Source organism: Narcine bancroftii, chromosome 14 (genome assembly GCF_036971445.1).
Source record: "Narcine bancroftii isolate sNarBan1 chromosome 14, sNarBan1.hap1, whole genome shotgun sequence".
NCBI classification, from domain to species: Eukaryota; Metazoa; Chordata; class Chondrichthyes; order Torpediniformes; family Narcinidae; genus Narcine; species Narcine bancroftii.
In genome coordinates, this window is record NC_091482.1 from 48,341,796 (window position 1) to 48,355,868 (window position 14,073).

General features: G+C 42.2%; 1 protein-coding gene across 1 annotated transcript in view; it reads right to left on the bottom strand.

The window, feature by feature from the left end:
- adamts17 (ADAM metallopeptidase with thrombospondin type 1 motif, 17) overlaps positions 1 to 14,073 on the bottom strand; it is a 153,145-nt gene that overhangs the window by 9,186 nt on the left and 129,886 nt on the right. The window contains exon 13 of the mRNA XM_069910550.1: positions 11,256 to 11,408. Within this exon, the coding sequence (XP_069766651.1) occupies positions 11,256 to 11,408 (153 nt within the window). The remainder of the gene's footprint in view (positions 1 to 11,255; positions 11,409 to 14,073) is intronic.

Below are 14,073 nucleotides of genomic sequence, written 5' to 3' on the forward strand. Positions count from 1 at the left end.
CCTCACATGTATAATCCTCAGTTTTTCTCACATTCATATGCCCAGTATTGGACGCAGCCCAGTTCATCACAGGCAAATCTACAGCAGCAATCATCAAGGATCCACACCACCCAGTAAACGCCCTGTTCTCTCTGCTACCATCAGGAAAGAGATCTAGGTGCCACAAGACTCGCACCACCAGGTTCAGGAACAGCTGCTCCCCCTCCGCCATCAGACTCCTCAATGACAAACTCAATCAGGGACTCATTTAAGGACATTATTGATGATTGAATATTTATTTCTCTGTCTTTCACGGACAGTTTGTTTACATTTCTCTTTCACATAAGTTGTGTACATTTTATTTTGCAGTAGAAATTCTGCCATGCCCACAGGAAAAAGAATTTCAGGGTTGTATGTGATGTCATGTGTGCACTCTGACAATACATCTGAATGTTGAATTTTGAACTACTGTACTTCGAAGTGTTTTACCAGATTGAACCCGACTCCACCACCAACTCCAGCAATGCATTCCAAGCACCCAACATTCTGTGTAAAAAAGCTTACCTCTGACATTTCCCCTAGATCTTCCTCCACTCACCTTAAATAGTTGTTGCCCCAGAAATAAGGTGCTGGGTGCCCACCCTATCTAGGCCCCTCGTCATCTTATATACCTCTATCAAGTCACCTCTCATCCTTCATTGCTCCAAAGGTAAATAAAAAATGCACTGGCTCTGTCAAGCTTACCTCATATGACATGTTCTCCAATCCAGGCAACATAACATAACATAACAATTACAGCACGGAAACAGGCCATTAGGCCCTTCTAGTCCGCACCGAACCAAACACCCCTTTCTAGTCCCACCTCCCTGCACAATGCCCATAACCCTCCATCTTCTTCTCATCCATATACCTGTCCAACCTTTTCTTAAATAATACAATTGACTCCGCCGCCACTATTTCTCCCGGAAGATGATTCCACACAGCTACCACTCTCTGAGTAAAGAAGTTCCCCCTCATGTTACCTCTAAACCTCTGCCCCTTAATTCTTAACTCATGTCCTCTTGTTTTAATCTTTCCTCCTCTTAACGGAAATAGTCTATCCACATCCATTCTGTCTATCCCTTTCATAATCTTAAATACTTCTATCAAATCCCCTCTCAACCTTCTACGCTCCAAAGAATAAAGACCCAATCTGTCCAATCTCTCCCCATACTCCAGATGCTTAAACCCAGGCAACATTCTGGTAAACCTTCTCTGCACTCTCTCCACTCTGTTTATATCCTTCCTATAATTAGGCGACCAGAACTGCACACAGAACTCCAAATTAGGCCGCACCAACGTCTTATACAATCTCAACATCACCTCCCAACTCCTATATTCCATGCAATGATTGATAAAGGCCAGCATACTAAAAGCCTTCTTCACCACCCTATTCACGTGAGTTTCTACCTTCAGGGAACGATGTACCGTTACTCCTAAATCTTTCTGCTCTTCTGTATTCCTCAATGCTCTCCCATTTACCACATATGTCCTATTCTGATTCTTCTTACCAAAATGAAGCACCTCACACTTATCAGCATTAAATTCCATCTGCCATTTTTCAGCCCACTTTTCTAAGCAGTCCAAATCCCTCTGCAATCCTTGAAAACCTTCTTCATTATCCACTATTCCACCTATCTTAGTATCGTCTGCATATTTACTAATCCAATTCACCACCCCATCATCTAGATCATTAATGTATATAACGAACAACAATGGGCCCAATACAGATCCTTGAGGCACACCACTGGTCACCGGCCTCCAACCTGACAGACAATTATCCACTACCACTCTCTGGCCTCTCCCTTTCAGCCAATGTTCAATCCATTTGACTATCTTAAAATGTATACCTAAAGACTGCACCTTCCTAACTAACCTTCCATGTGGTACCTTATCGAAGGCCTTACTGAAGTCCATATAGACAACATCCACTGCGCTACCCTCATCCACATTCCTAGTCACCTCTTCAAAAAATTCAATCAGATTTTATCAGATCCTGGTAAATTTCCTCTGCCACCTCTCTAAAGCATCTACATCAGTGGTTTTCAAACTTTTTCTTTCCACTCACCTACCACTTTAAGTAATCCCTATGCCATTAGTGCTCTGTGATTAGTATGGGATTGCTTAAGGTGGGCTGTGAATGGGGGGAAAAAAAAGGTTGAGAACCTCTGCTCCAGACCCAATTGTTACTGAAATATTTTGCCTCAGAAAAATTGCCATTGGCCCATTTCCTTTGGAGTTATGAAACCGTGTGTATAACAAGTCAATTAGGGATGATTAAAACAGTGGTTTTCAAACTTTTTCTTTCCACCCGCACATCACCTTAAACAATCCCTTCCTAATAACAGAGCACCTACAGCATAGGGAATACTTAAAGTGGGATTGAGTGGAAAGAAAAAGTATGGAAACCACTTATCTACATCCTTCCTGTACCAAGGTGACCAGAACTGAACACAATCCTTGCAATGAATGTGAATACTTACCTATTAATAGATGACCATTTATTATCTCTTTTTCTATCTTGACAAATTGTGTTAATTTAATGTAAATGATAGTAGTTGGTGTGTCCTACCTCTCTGAGTGGCTGCACAAGTAAGAATTTCAGACTCTCTATACATTGTATTTATGTGTATGACAATAAACTTTCATTCGTTGTTACACTGGAGTTAAACAAGAAAATTTGGGAAAAAAAGTGAAATTATGCCCTTAGTAAATTGAGATTATGCAAAATGTAAGCGAGTAATTGATTTTAGAAAGCCAGATACAGGAATAAAATATTTAGGTGGAATCAGATTTTAAAAATGTTTTTAAGTTAAATTATTTTCCATTATTAAAAAAATATGAGATTTGGAAAGATGGAATACATTACCTATTACTTTAATAGGTAAAGTAAATTGTATTAAGATGAATGTTTTTCCTAGAATGCAATATCTTTTTCAATCGATTCCTATAGCAATTCCTCAAAAAGATCTTTTAAATAATTAAATGCTTTTGGTATGAAATTTTTATGGAAAGGAAAATTAGCAAGGATTTCTTTGGATAAATTAACGTGGAATTATGATCTAGGTGGTTTTCAGTTCCCTAATTTTATGAATTATTATAAAGCAGCCCAGTTGAATTTTATTAATGTAATGCATAATTTAAATAAAATTCCAGCTTGGGTGTAGGGGAATCAAACCCACAAGATTTTATTTATAAATGGAATTCAAGATTATTAAGAGCGAATAGAGAAACTCCTATATTGAAGCATTTAATTGAGCTTTGGAATAAAGTTGTAAAATAGATTAGGGGAGAAGATTTATTGTCTAGAAAAGCACCATTATTTCAGAATAGATTGAATCTGTTTTCCCTGGGAAATAAATTTTTAAAGATTTGACAGTGTCATGGAATTAAGAAGATTGCAGATATTTTTAAAGTAGGGAAATTTATTTCTTTTAATAGAATGAAGGAGAAGTTCAAGGTACCTGAAAACACTAGATTTAGTTATTATCTGGTTATGAAATTGTTACATGAAAATTTTGGTCGAGTCATTATTGCCAGTAGAGACAGAATTAGAATTATTATTATGAAATGGAGATATAAAGAAATTTATTTCCATGATGTATAGGTTAATTCAAAAGAAAGTCTGAAAAATAAGGCTTCATAAATCTAGACAAAGATGGGAAGTAGATTTAAATAAAACAAATAGATGAATGTGATTGGATCGAGATACGTAAAAATAGTGTGAAAAGTGCAATAAATGTGAAATATAGACTGGTTCAATATAATTTTATTCATCAGTTATATTTGACACCAAATGAGTTAAAAAATATCGAATCAGACACTTTCAGATTTATGTTTTAGATGTGGACAGGAAATTGGTACATTTTTGCATTTTACTTGTCAGTGTCCTAGAGTTAAACCCTTTTGGTTAGAATTAGGTAATTTATTGGAATGAACAATGGGGATTAAATTCCCACAGGATCCAATGTTATTTTTATTGAGTGATATTAAGGGTGTAAAACCTAAATTGAAAATGTATCAAAAGAAGTTTGTTCAAGTGGCTTTAGCAATGGCAAGAAAATGTATTGCCATAACTTGGAAGTTTGATACAGATTTGGGTATGGAAAGATGGCATGCTGAAGTGTGGAGCTGCATACCACTTGAGAAAATTACTTATAATTTAAGAGATGAATACTATATATTTTGGAAGAGATGGTGCCCATATTTACAAAGTGTGGGAATGAATATTTAAATGAAGCTCAGGCATTGCCTTTCTCCTTCAGGTCTCAGTATATTAAAAGAAACTTTAAATAGGCACCCCTATTGAGGGTCTCTTGTCCCCCTTTTCTTTCTTTTAGTAGGGGGATAGAGGGGGGAGGGGTGGTATATGGGGGGGGGGGAGTCATTTCTTTCATTATTTATATAAGCCACATGTATTTCTTTTTGATTTGTATTATTTTTTAACTATGTGAATTTTTTGTGATTTTAAATAGTTAATTTGGTGTATTTGGGTGGCACGGGCTCGTGGGCCAAAAGGGCCTGTTAATGTGCTGTATGTCTTTAAAAAAAGCATTTGCAGCAAACGTCCACAGACAGCAATGAAATAAGTCATTGGATACTTTGCTTTTCTTGTAGCCTGTGAGAGAAACACAAGGTAGACACTGGGGAGAATTCTGTTCTTCTGTCGATCGAAGGTCTCATCCAGATGTCAACACATTGCTGACGATTATTGCTTGCCTGTGTACCTCTGCATTCCTTAATGGATTCTGACCACATCCTCAATGATCCTGGTGACATTTCCATCATGCATTTTGTAGTTTGTTATTTAAACTCAGCATGGACCCTTTCACCATTATATTTAGTAAGAACTCTGAGCCTCAGTATTTCAGCAAAAAGATGCAAATTATAATATATCTCTTCGACGGTGTATGTTTGGCAGCGATTTTTGAAGTATGCTGCAACCTTCACCGGTACACCTCACCAGAAGGAAAGCACTCAGCAAGTCGAGCACGGAAATACAGGTACTCTCCGACTTGCAAACTGTGCGACTTAGATCCATCCGCACATATGAACTAAGTATTTTTTTAAAGAAGAAAAAATATAAAACTTTCATGATTACACTGAAAGTCAGGCCTATCTATGGTGGCCAACCTCTCGCGAGAGTTGGCCTTGGTGGCCGCCACGTTGAGATATTTCACCGCATCTTAACACCTTGCGTCCCATTTTTTTTCTGATTCTGTTGCTCGATGTTCTGACGGACAGACAGATTTTAGAGACCAGTCGAGTCTGCAGGGAACTCGGGGTGTGCAGTGACAGGGAGAATGAGAAGGAGTGGGAGAGAGAGAATGGAAGGAAATCGATCGTTTTATCACAGGTAGGGATTCAGAAGTACAACTGGCCATCCAGAACAGAACATGGACGTACGTTGGGGGGTACCCGTAGATGCACATATTGTGAGTTGGGTAATTACAGGATAGCAGCTGGTGCCAGGGCTGAGATCTCTGATTGGTTCTTTCTGTTTTGATGTTAATCCTCTGCCCTCATTCACCTTTCCCTATTTCAACCTCCTCCAGACAGCCATGATCGACAAGTCTCTAGCATCCTCTCTCAGTTGGGACCACGATTCAAATGTTCCCTGCTCTTCTTCAACATCACACTCCCTGAAACCCGCTCCGCTGCAACTGAAAACACGTTGACTTCTATTTTCCCGCTTCTCCGATGAAAAGTGATCAGTTTGAATATTGCATCAGCCAGCAGGAAATTTTGAGGATCCAACAATCAACTTAAGTAGAAGTTTAAAGTGCTCTACCAATCTTGCATCATAGGAAGCCTTGAAATGGTGAATGGATCCTTGGCTTAAGTGTCTCAATGGGGCAGTGGTGGCTTCCATGGAGCGGCGTTGGACAGTGTGCCAGCCTGCAGCTGGTTCACCGGCTTCTGAATTGGGAGATGGGCAACAGGGTGTACCGGTGGCCACTGTAGCTACATGCAGTTGAATCAATGCAGGTGCTGACCAGCTGTCCCTGGAGCTTGCCCAGTCCCTGCACACAGGTAAAGGAATGACCAGCTGAAATGATGGATGTTGACTCTGATGGATCAAATTATTCCACCAGGAGCAAATCACAGCTAATAACTATTCTTTTTTCCCTTTCACCGATAGAGACTGAACTTGATTTGCCAAGGTTTTAAAGTACTTCCTTGGAGGATGAGGAGATGCTCTGTTGTTTGTGTGCTCTGGGATTAGATGCCAGTGTCAAAGCTTGCAAATAAACATTTGAAACTGCTGGGGGAGAATGCAATTGCTGCGTCCCCCAAAGGGCCCAATTCCATTCCTATGACTTACAGTCTTATAGCTGGAGAACGGGGTTGAAAAAGGATAGTAAATCAGCCATAATGGAATGGCAGTACTGATTTAATGAGCCAAATGGCCTAATTCTGCTCCTATGTATTATGGTTTTATAGAAGTGAAGAATTGGGTTAACAGGGATAGTAAATCCGTCATGATAGACTGGCTGGGCAGATTCGATGGGCAAAATAGCCTGATTCCACTCCAGTCTTTCAATTTTTTATAGACATACAGCACGGTAATAGGCCATTTCGGCCCATGAACCCATGCCGCCCAATTACACCCAATTGACCTACAACCTGAACGGTGCGAGGAAGCCAGAGCACCTGGAGGAAACCCATGCAGACAATGGGAGAACATACTAACTCCTACAGACAGTACAGGATGAAAACCCTTGGTTACGATCGCATGCGCTATAACAATGTTGCACTAACCGCTATGCCAAACCAATTACAATTTGTGCTGCTTTTCACTTAAAGGTTTCCAAGTTGATTGATGAGTGCGTCCTCAACAGGACGTCCCATAGCACGGTGAAGTGAAGAGGAGGCAATCTCCAAATAAGAGACACACATCATCCAGTTTCCACCCATCACCTTTTCTTACTCAGAATCCATAATATGCTGCACTTTGTTGTCTCCACCTATAATCTCCCTGCCTTTATCGGCATCTCCATCTTCCATGCCCCCCACCCTGGCTCCATCAACACCTCCTCACCTGATCCACCTATTGCTTGTCAACTCCCTCACCTCTTTATAATGCCCACCTCCCCAACCCCCACCCTTCCACTTTACACTCTGCGTCCTAATGCAGGGACTTGACCTGAAACATGGATCATCTCTTTTCCACCGCAGATGCTGCCGGACCTGCTCAGTTCCTGCAGTATTTGGTTTATTCATCCAGCTCTGTCCTGGATGGAGATTCGAGAGGGTGCTGAGGGCAAAAAGGGCTCCGGGAGAGGCCTCGGGCTCTGGTCTTCCTGATCATGTTGGAAGTTTAGACCTGGAGCTCGGGTTGCCGATGGACTGAACTGTGGCAGAGGCTGCGGGAGCACTGGCGGTGAATCCATGGGCACTCAGTATCACTTTTGCTTCTCTTTCTTTTAATGTTCGGGGCAACCCTCCTGGCGACTCTCTGTCTTAGGGCAGACAAAAGGTGAAGTAATATTACATACAGTAAAACCCCTGGTATCTGGCACGTGGGGATCGATAGGTTCCAGATGAATGAATTTTCCGGTTGCTTGAGATTGCACATGGCATGAATTGGTGAACTAACAGCAAGATTTGTCAATTTTAAACTTTACCTATTTATTTTCTGCCAATTGCTTGAATTCCGGATAACAGGGGTTTTAATGTATATTACTTTTTGGATGTATTACGGGACAATAAAATGAACATTTGATGGACAGGGGACGCGGAAGTAATATGTAGAACTAGCAGCAAGTCCACGATTTTTCATCCTGAGTGAATTTTCACTGGATTTATTTGTTGCATCCTATTGGCAACAGCCCACTGTGACACAGCTTCCAAGCAACGGCACAGCTGACTGATTACAAATAACGTTAATAAACCAGAAGAAAACAACTTGGGTTGGTTCAGGTGCTGACACTACAGCTTAGAGGTCATTTTGTTGTAAGTTACTGCTCCGTGATAGTTCTGCTACATTTCTTTGCTGTGAATTAAGTTAATTCAATAATTAAACAAACTAATTAGACCTACAATTAGCCTGTAATTAATGATTCAATGCCCTCCAAGGTATAAAAACACACCTTTATGGTACATCAGCTGAACATTACATAAGGCTAATTATAAACACTGCTGAATCATAAAATGCCCCAAATAAGTGTTTGTGTAACACCGAGGATAGGTTTGGGCCTGAAACGTCGACTGCCTTTTTACTTCCTATGGATGCTGTGTGACCTGTGCAGTGCATTTTTGTAGAGCCCAACGTTGGCAGGATCAACTGCTGCCTCCCCCCCTACAATCAACATGATCTCCGGGATCGTTGTCTGAAGAGGGCGTGCAAAATCATTGAGGGTCCCTTCTACCCGGCCCTCAGTATCTTTCAGCTGCTCTTGTCAGGCAACGGGAGTACCAGCGCCACCAGGCTGAGGAACAGCTTCTTCCCACGGGCAGTGAGAATGCTGAACAACCAAAGGAACTGCTCACACTGACCATCCGCGACTCTCATATTCACAAAACAATATTAATTTATTTATGACTACTTGTCCTGCATATGTATTGTTTGCATGTGTGTTCTGTCTGGTTGTGTTTTTTACTGAGGGCCAGAGAACAGTGTTTCATCAGGTTAGACTTGTGCAATCAGATGACAGTAAACTTTGAACTTGACTTGTATCCTGTCCTCCGCACAATATAAAGCACACCCTCTCAGACTTAGAGCTGCTACGCTAAAAATTTGCCACAAACCCCTGCCCTTCCCCTGACATGAAGAAACGGTGAATGGAAAGGTGAACTGATCAGCTTGGTGTGGCGAGCACCAGTGAAGAAATGGGCAGAGACAGCCCGGGAGGGCTGGCATTGAGCCTGTGTGCAAGGTGTTGGATGCTCAGTGTGGAGATATGGGGCTCAGGCCAGCAGCCTGCGCAGCATGCTAGTGGTGGGGGGGGAGGGGGGGGTGGGGGCGCTACAGGTCACCTTGCTGGATGTGATGGGATCTCCTGACTCCCCCTTCCCTTCACGTGCTCCGCAACTCTCAGCAGCCCAGAGATTTCACCACTATATCAAGCTCGATTCTTTAATCAGCGTCACAAGACCTGACGAGAGGTTCATTGCACACTTTGAAAATAATTCCCCTGCCACTCGAGGAGTCTGAACACAGTCAGCACAAAGGACTCCTTCGTCCTGAAATTCCCACGTATTCTCAACTGCTGCCAAATATAGTTTCCTCATCGACTTCTTTATTCCCAGTAGCTCCCTACTCTATGAAGACTGGATTTTTTCTCTCACCATAATCTCTGCGTCATTGCGTGACCGATTGCTTGTCACTTTTTCCTCAGTGAACACAAACAAAGCCTTCGAAAGCATCTTATTCATGATGAGCCATGTTGGTCCCGGAGTCATGACAGGTGATATACAAATTTGTTTTGGGGGTGGGTGGCATGGTAGGCATAGCGGTTAGTGCAACGCTGTTACAGCACCAGTGATCCGGGTTGGAATCTACTGCTGACTCTAAGGAGTTTGCACGTTCTTCCCCTGAGGTGAACCAGTTCCCTCCCACTGTTCAAAACATTTAGTTGGTCAATTGTGCAGCATGGGCCGAAAGTCTAAATTTAAACGCAATCCCTTTCAGTAACAACAGTATCAGGTTTGGCAGATGCCGCCTTTAGTGTGACAGGATGCAGAACCTACGCATCACTCTGCAAGCCTACAAAGCAGCTTTGAAATTGTTTTGTTTAGGTCCAAGTACGACAGATTGTTGTTTTGAGTAGGTTTCCCCTTGCAGTTTTAGCTTTATGCTTCACCTGTTGGTATACATCCAGTGATTGTAGTACCTGTTAATAGGCTTCTTATCTGAACTGGCTGAGGCCAGTTTGAAGTATTAAAGGAGAGCATGTGGTTTATTTCCCTTTTAACCTAGCTTTCAACTTGTCTCACACTGGCCAGTAATAGACTGACCCTGCATGACCTGTACTGTGATGAACATCTAATAAAGTGGCTGTAACCATAGGATTTTGTCTTTGTTCTTGATTTCTAAAGAACCATCTGGACAATGTCATCTTCAGATCTAACAAAGCTCTTTAATTCAGAGACTAAAACGCCATAATTTTGGCATCCCTTTTCTTTGGTTCCTTGCTACACTTCACAACATTTGGTTTACCTTTTACGCTGTTTTTAACCAATGTTACAAATGTGTCCAGGTCCGGTTCTGATGCCATTTTAAAGCACATTAATAATTATAAGAGTGATCCAAGTTAACGAGTTTAAATCCCACTGCGATTTGAGGATTTCAATGGAGTTAAGTAAATCAGAATTTTTTTTTAAAAAGCAGCTATTGGTGCATTTACCAAACATACAACTGGCTCGTTAATGTTATCAGGAATGGATAATAATAAACATTATTAGCCTAGTTTAATTGGTGTTCTATTTGTTGGTTGGTATTTTTTCTCAGTGGGACAAATCCATTTGATAGAATGAATCCACTCATTTTGTATTGGCTTTCATTTCCCACAAGAATGGTGTTCTGCATTTACAGTTAGGTGGAAGGGAATTTGGAAATGGATTACTGCTCAGCCAGGTGTTTTGCTGCCAGTTGGAAGAACAAATTTATTCCATATTAAAGTGGTAAAACATACACAGTGCCGGAAAAGCTCAGCAGGTCAGCAGGTACATAACTGAGAAAATGCCGGGAGGTGTTCAGGGGATGGAGCCTTGCCCTCCCCTTGATTGCTGCTGTCCCCTCCCTCCCTTCTCTACCTATCACCTCTTGCCTTTACCAAACCCCTCACTGACCCTCCCCCCAATCTTTTTGTTCGGATGCCTGCCGGCATTCTCCCATACTTTGATGAAGGGCTCAAGCCCAAAACGTCAGTTATGTATGCTACACAAAGGACAATATTTGACCTGCTGAGTTTCTCCAGCATTTTGTGTTTTTACTTCAACCACGGTGTCTACAAATTTTCATGATTTACTTTCCATATCAAATGCAGAACAAATTATTTTAAATTTGGACGCTCGTCATGGTTCCAGGCCCTTCTGGCCCATGAACCTGTACTGACCAAACACACCAACTGACCAACAAATCCTGTATGTTTTTGAAAGGTGGGAGGACATTGGAGCACCCAGAGGAAACCTGCACAGACATGGGGAGAATGTCACAGACAGCGCCGGAATTCAAATTCAGGTTATAGATGTTATCCACAAGGGTATTGATACGTAGGAAGAGAGTGGCATACCTGAGACCATTCTCCGATTCGCCATTTGTAGCAGTTGGAGTGATCCTCGCACTCTTCCTCCTCCTGGGGCTTTGTTGCAAGATCGCACTTGCTTTGAGGGTTGGTGCAATTCACTGTCCTGAGATGGATTCCCCGACCACAATCTGTTGAACACTACAGGGATTGGTCACAGTTAGTGCTTCATTCACATTTTCTCTCCTTTCCTATTTGTTAATGTTTCTCAGTGTTACTCAATGCAAACCTCAGTATGCCCATGCCCTATGGGATGTAACTGTTGGATCTATATTCATGAAGCTAACAATGAAATGTTTCCTAAAGGTGGCCAAAATACTCCGATGTAAAGCCACATATTGTACCCTAATGCGGCTGTCGGGTGGCCACCTGAAAGTGAAGAAACCGGCCAGGAGGAGCCCTTACCTAACCCTGCTCCTGTAGGTATAATTTCTGGCTCGGAGAATCCTCCGTTGCACACGAAAGTAGCAGTGGGACTATGGCCACAGCAGCAGTGGGAATAGTCCACAGTCCACAGGAGCCGGCGTTCGCTCGGACGCGATTCTCCTTCAGCTGGCACGTTCAGGTGACAGAAAGGCGTCTTCTCCGCGGCCACCTGAACGTCCCAGCTGCACTCCCCCAGCCGCGTCCGCCGGCGCATTATCTGTGTCTGAGCACCTGAGAGCGGCTAAAGTGTTGTCGACCAGCACTAATGGGGTGGGTGTTGGGGGGGTGGGGGGGAGGAGAAGGGGCAGTGTTGAGAATAAACTGGTAGTAGTTGCGAGGGGACAATTTTATAGAGAGGGATAGAGGAGGGAGGTGAGTAGAGTTGATGAATGTTATGTCTTCCTGAAGTTTCAGCCACAAAACCTAGTCCTACAGGAGTTAACATTGGATACAGAATTGCTTTAGCTTTTAATTCAGATGATTACTGGCAAGAAGGCTTTACAGTTGTTAGGTGGGAATTGAAGCCCAAGGTCATTTGTCCCTTCCTATGAATTCTAGCTATTCAAAAGAGTTAACTCTTAGTTCCACTTGCTTGATCTTTTTGTAACAACCTTCTGAACATTTCCTCCTCTGTTTTTAAGCAGTTCCCTTTTAAATGTTCCCATTGTATATGCTTCCAGGTGGTGCATTCCAAATCCTAACAACTTGCTGTACGAAAACTAATCTCCTCAACCCTCCAATGATGTGATGGGAAATCCAATTAATTAACTTTCTTCATTGGACCAGCATCTGAGCTACTATTCCCCCTCCATGCATTTCTAAATCCTGACTATTTCCTGGACTATTTCCTGTTTTTCTGGCAAAATTTGTCTTTTTAGTTTCAGCTTTCTAGCACTTGTGATTTTCTTTATCTCTCAAGAGCCCACCCTGAGGGAAGGCCTCTCTTGATCCACCGTCTTGCACTTGTAAGAAAGGAGAAGGGGTGTAGAACAAAGGAAATGTCTAGGACGGGATGGACAGTGAGGTTGTCCAAGGGCTGTAATACGGTTAGTAACAGTGAATCCCATCAATGAAGTTGGAGAAGCTTCAGGGGAGGTTCACAAGGATGATTCCGGAAATGAAAGGGTTATCAGATAAAGAGTGTTTTACAGCTTTTGGCCTGTATTCATTGGAATTTAGGAGAATGAGGTGGGATCTCATTGAAACATTTCAAATGTTAAAAGGGATGGACAGAGTAGGTGTAGAAAGGTTATTTCCCATGGTGAGAGAGAGGCACAAGTGGTACAACTTCAGGGTTGAAGAGCGTCCGCTTAGAACAGAGATGCCAAGGAATTTTTTCAGCCAGGGGGTGGTGAATCTGTGGAATTTGCTCCCACAGATAGTTGTGGAGGCCAAGTCATTGGATGGATTTCAGGCAGAGATTGATAGGTTCTTGATTAGCCAGGGCATCAAAGGTTATGGGGAGAAGGTCAGGCTGAGTGGGAAAATGGATCAGCTCATGATTAAATGGAAGGGTAGATTCGATGGACTGAATGGTCTATTTCTGCTCCTATGTCTTATGTCTCATCAATTAAAGGTGGCCCTTGAAGTGTGGAAAATGTTCCTTGTATTCCAGAGTTTTGAGATTGTCGCACAGTGGGGTACATATCAGGTAATGTCACTCTTCAAGCCGTGGACCATTGCTGATTCATCAGTGGAAACGGTCATGGCCTTTCATTGGAAATAATCATTGCCTTGCACGTTTTTGAATGAAAAGTATCTTGCTGAGTGCCATCCAAACCAGGAGGGCATCTACATCTTTCAGTATTCATCCCACACAGATTTATTGCCCTGAGTAATGACATTGGGAGATCTGGACAATGCAAGCGCATCGTTGTGGTTCATCCAAAGAGGGTCTCGCACCATTGCCTCCTGCATAGATCGTGCTCCTACTGAGTTGCCCTCTCCTCTTCTCCACGATCCAAAGAGCTTGTTTAATAACAAGCTTTTGAAGAATGTCACCTCGTAAAAAGCTAAAATGTAGCTTTTAGTGTTGTGACAGAGTATATAGATATAGATATGTTCTTGGGAGATAAAATGGGAAATGGTTGTTAGAGTAGGTCACCTACAAACACTTTAAAACAGATCTTACTTGAAATACTGGAGCTCTGTTAATGCTAAACATAGTGGCTTCTCACACCTTTTTGCAAGAGATTTGAAGAGGGCTCAAGAGATGTCACTAATGGATTGTTGTTTACCAAAGGCAACAGATGAAAGAAAATGCTGGAGCTGATGCTGTCTGGAGGAGAGCTTGCTGCTTTAAGAGGGTCATGTAGTTTTACAAGCAGAGAGAGTCAAACAGGCTTTCTCTCAGAGAGAGATAGACAGAGAGAGATAGACA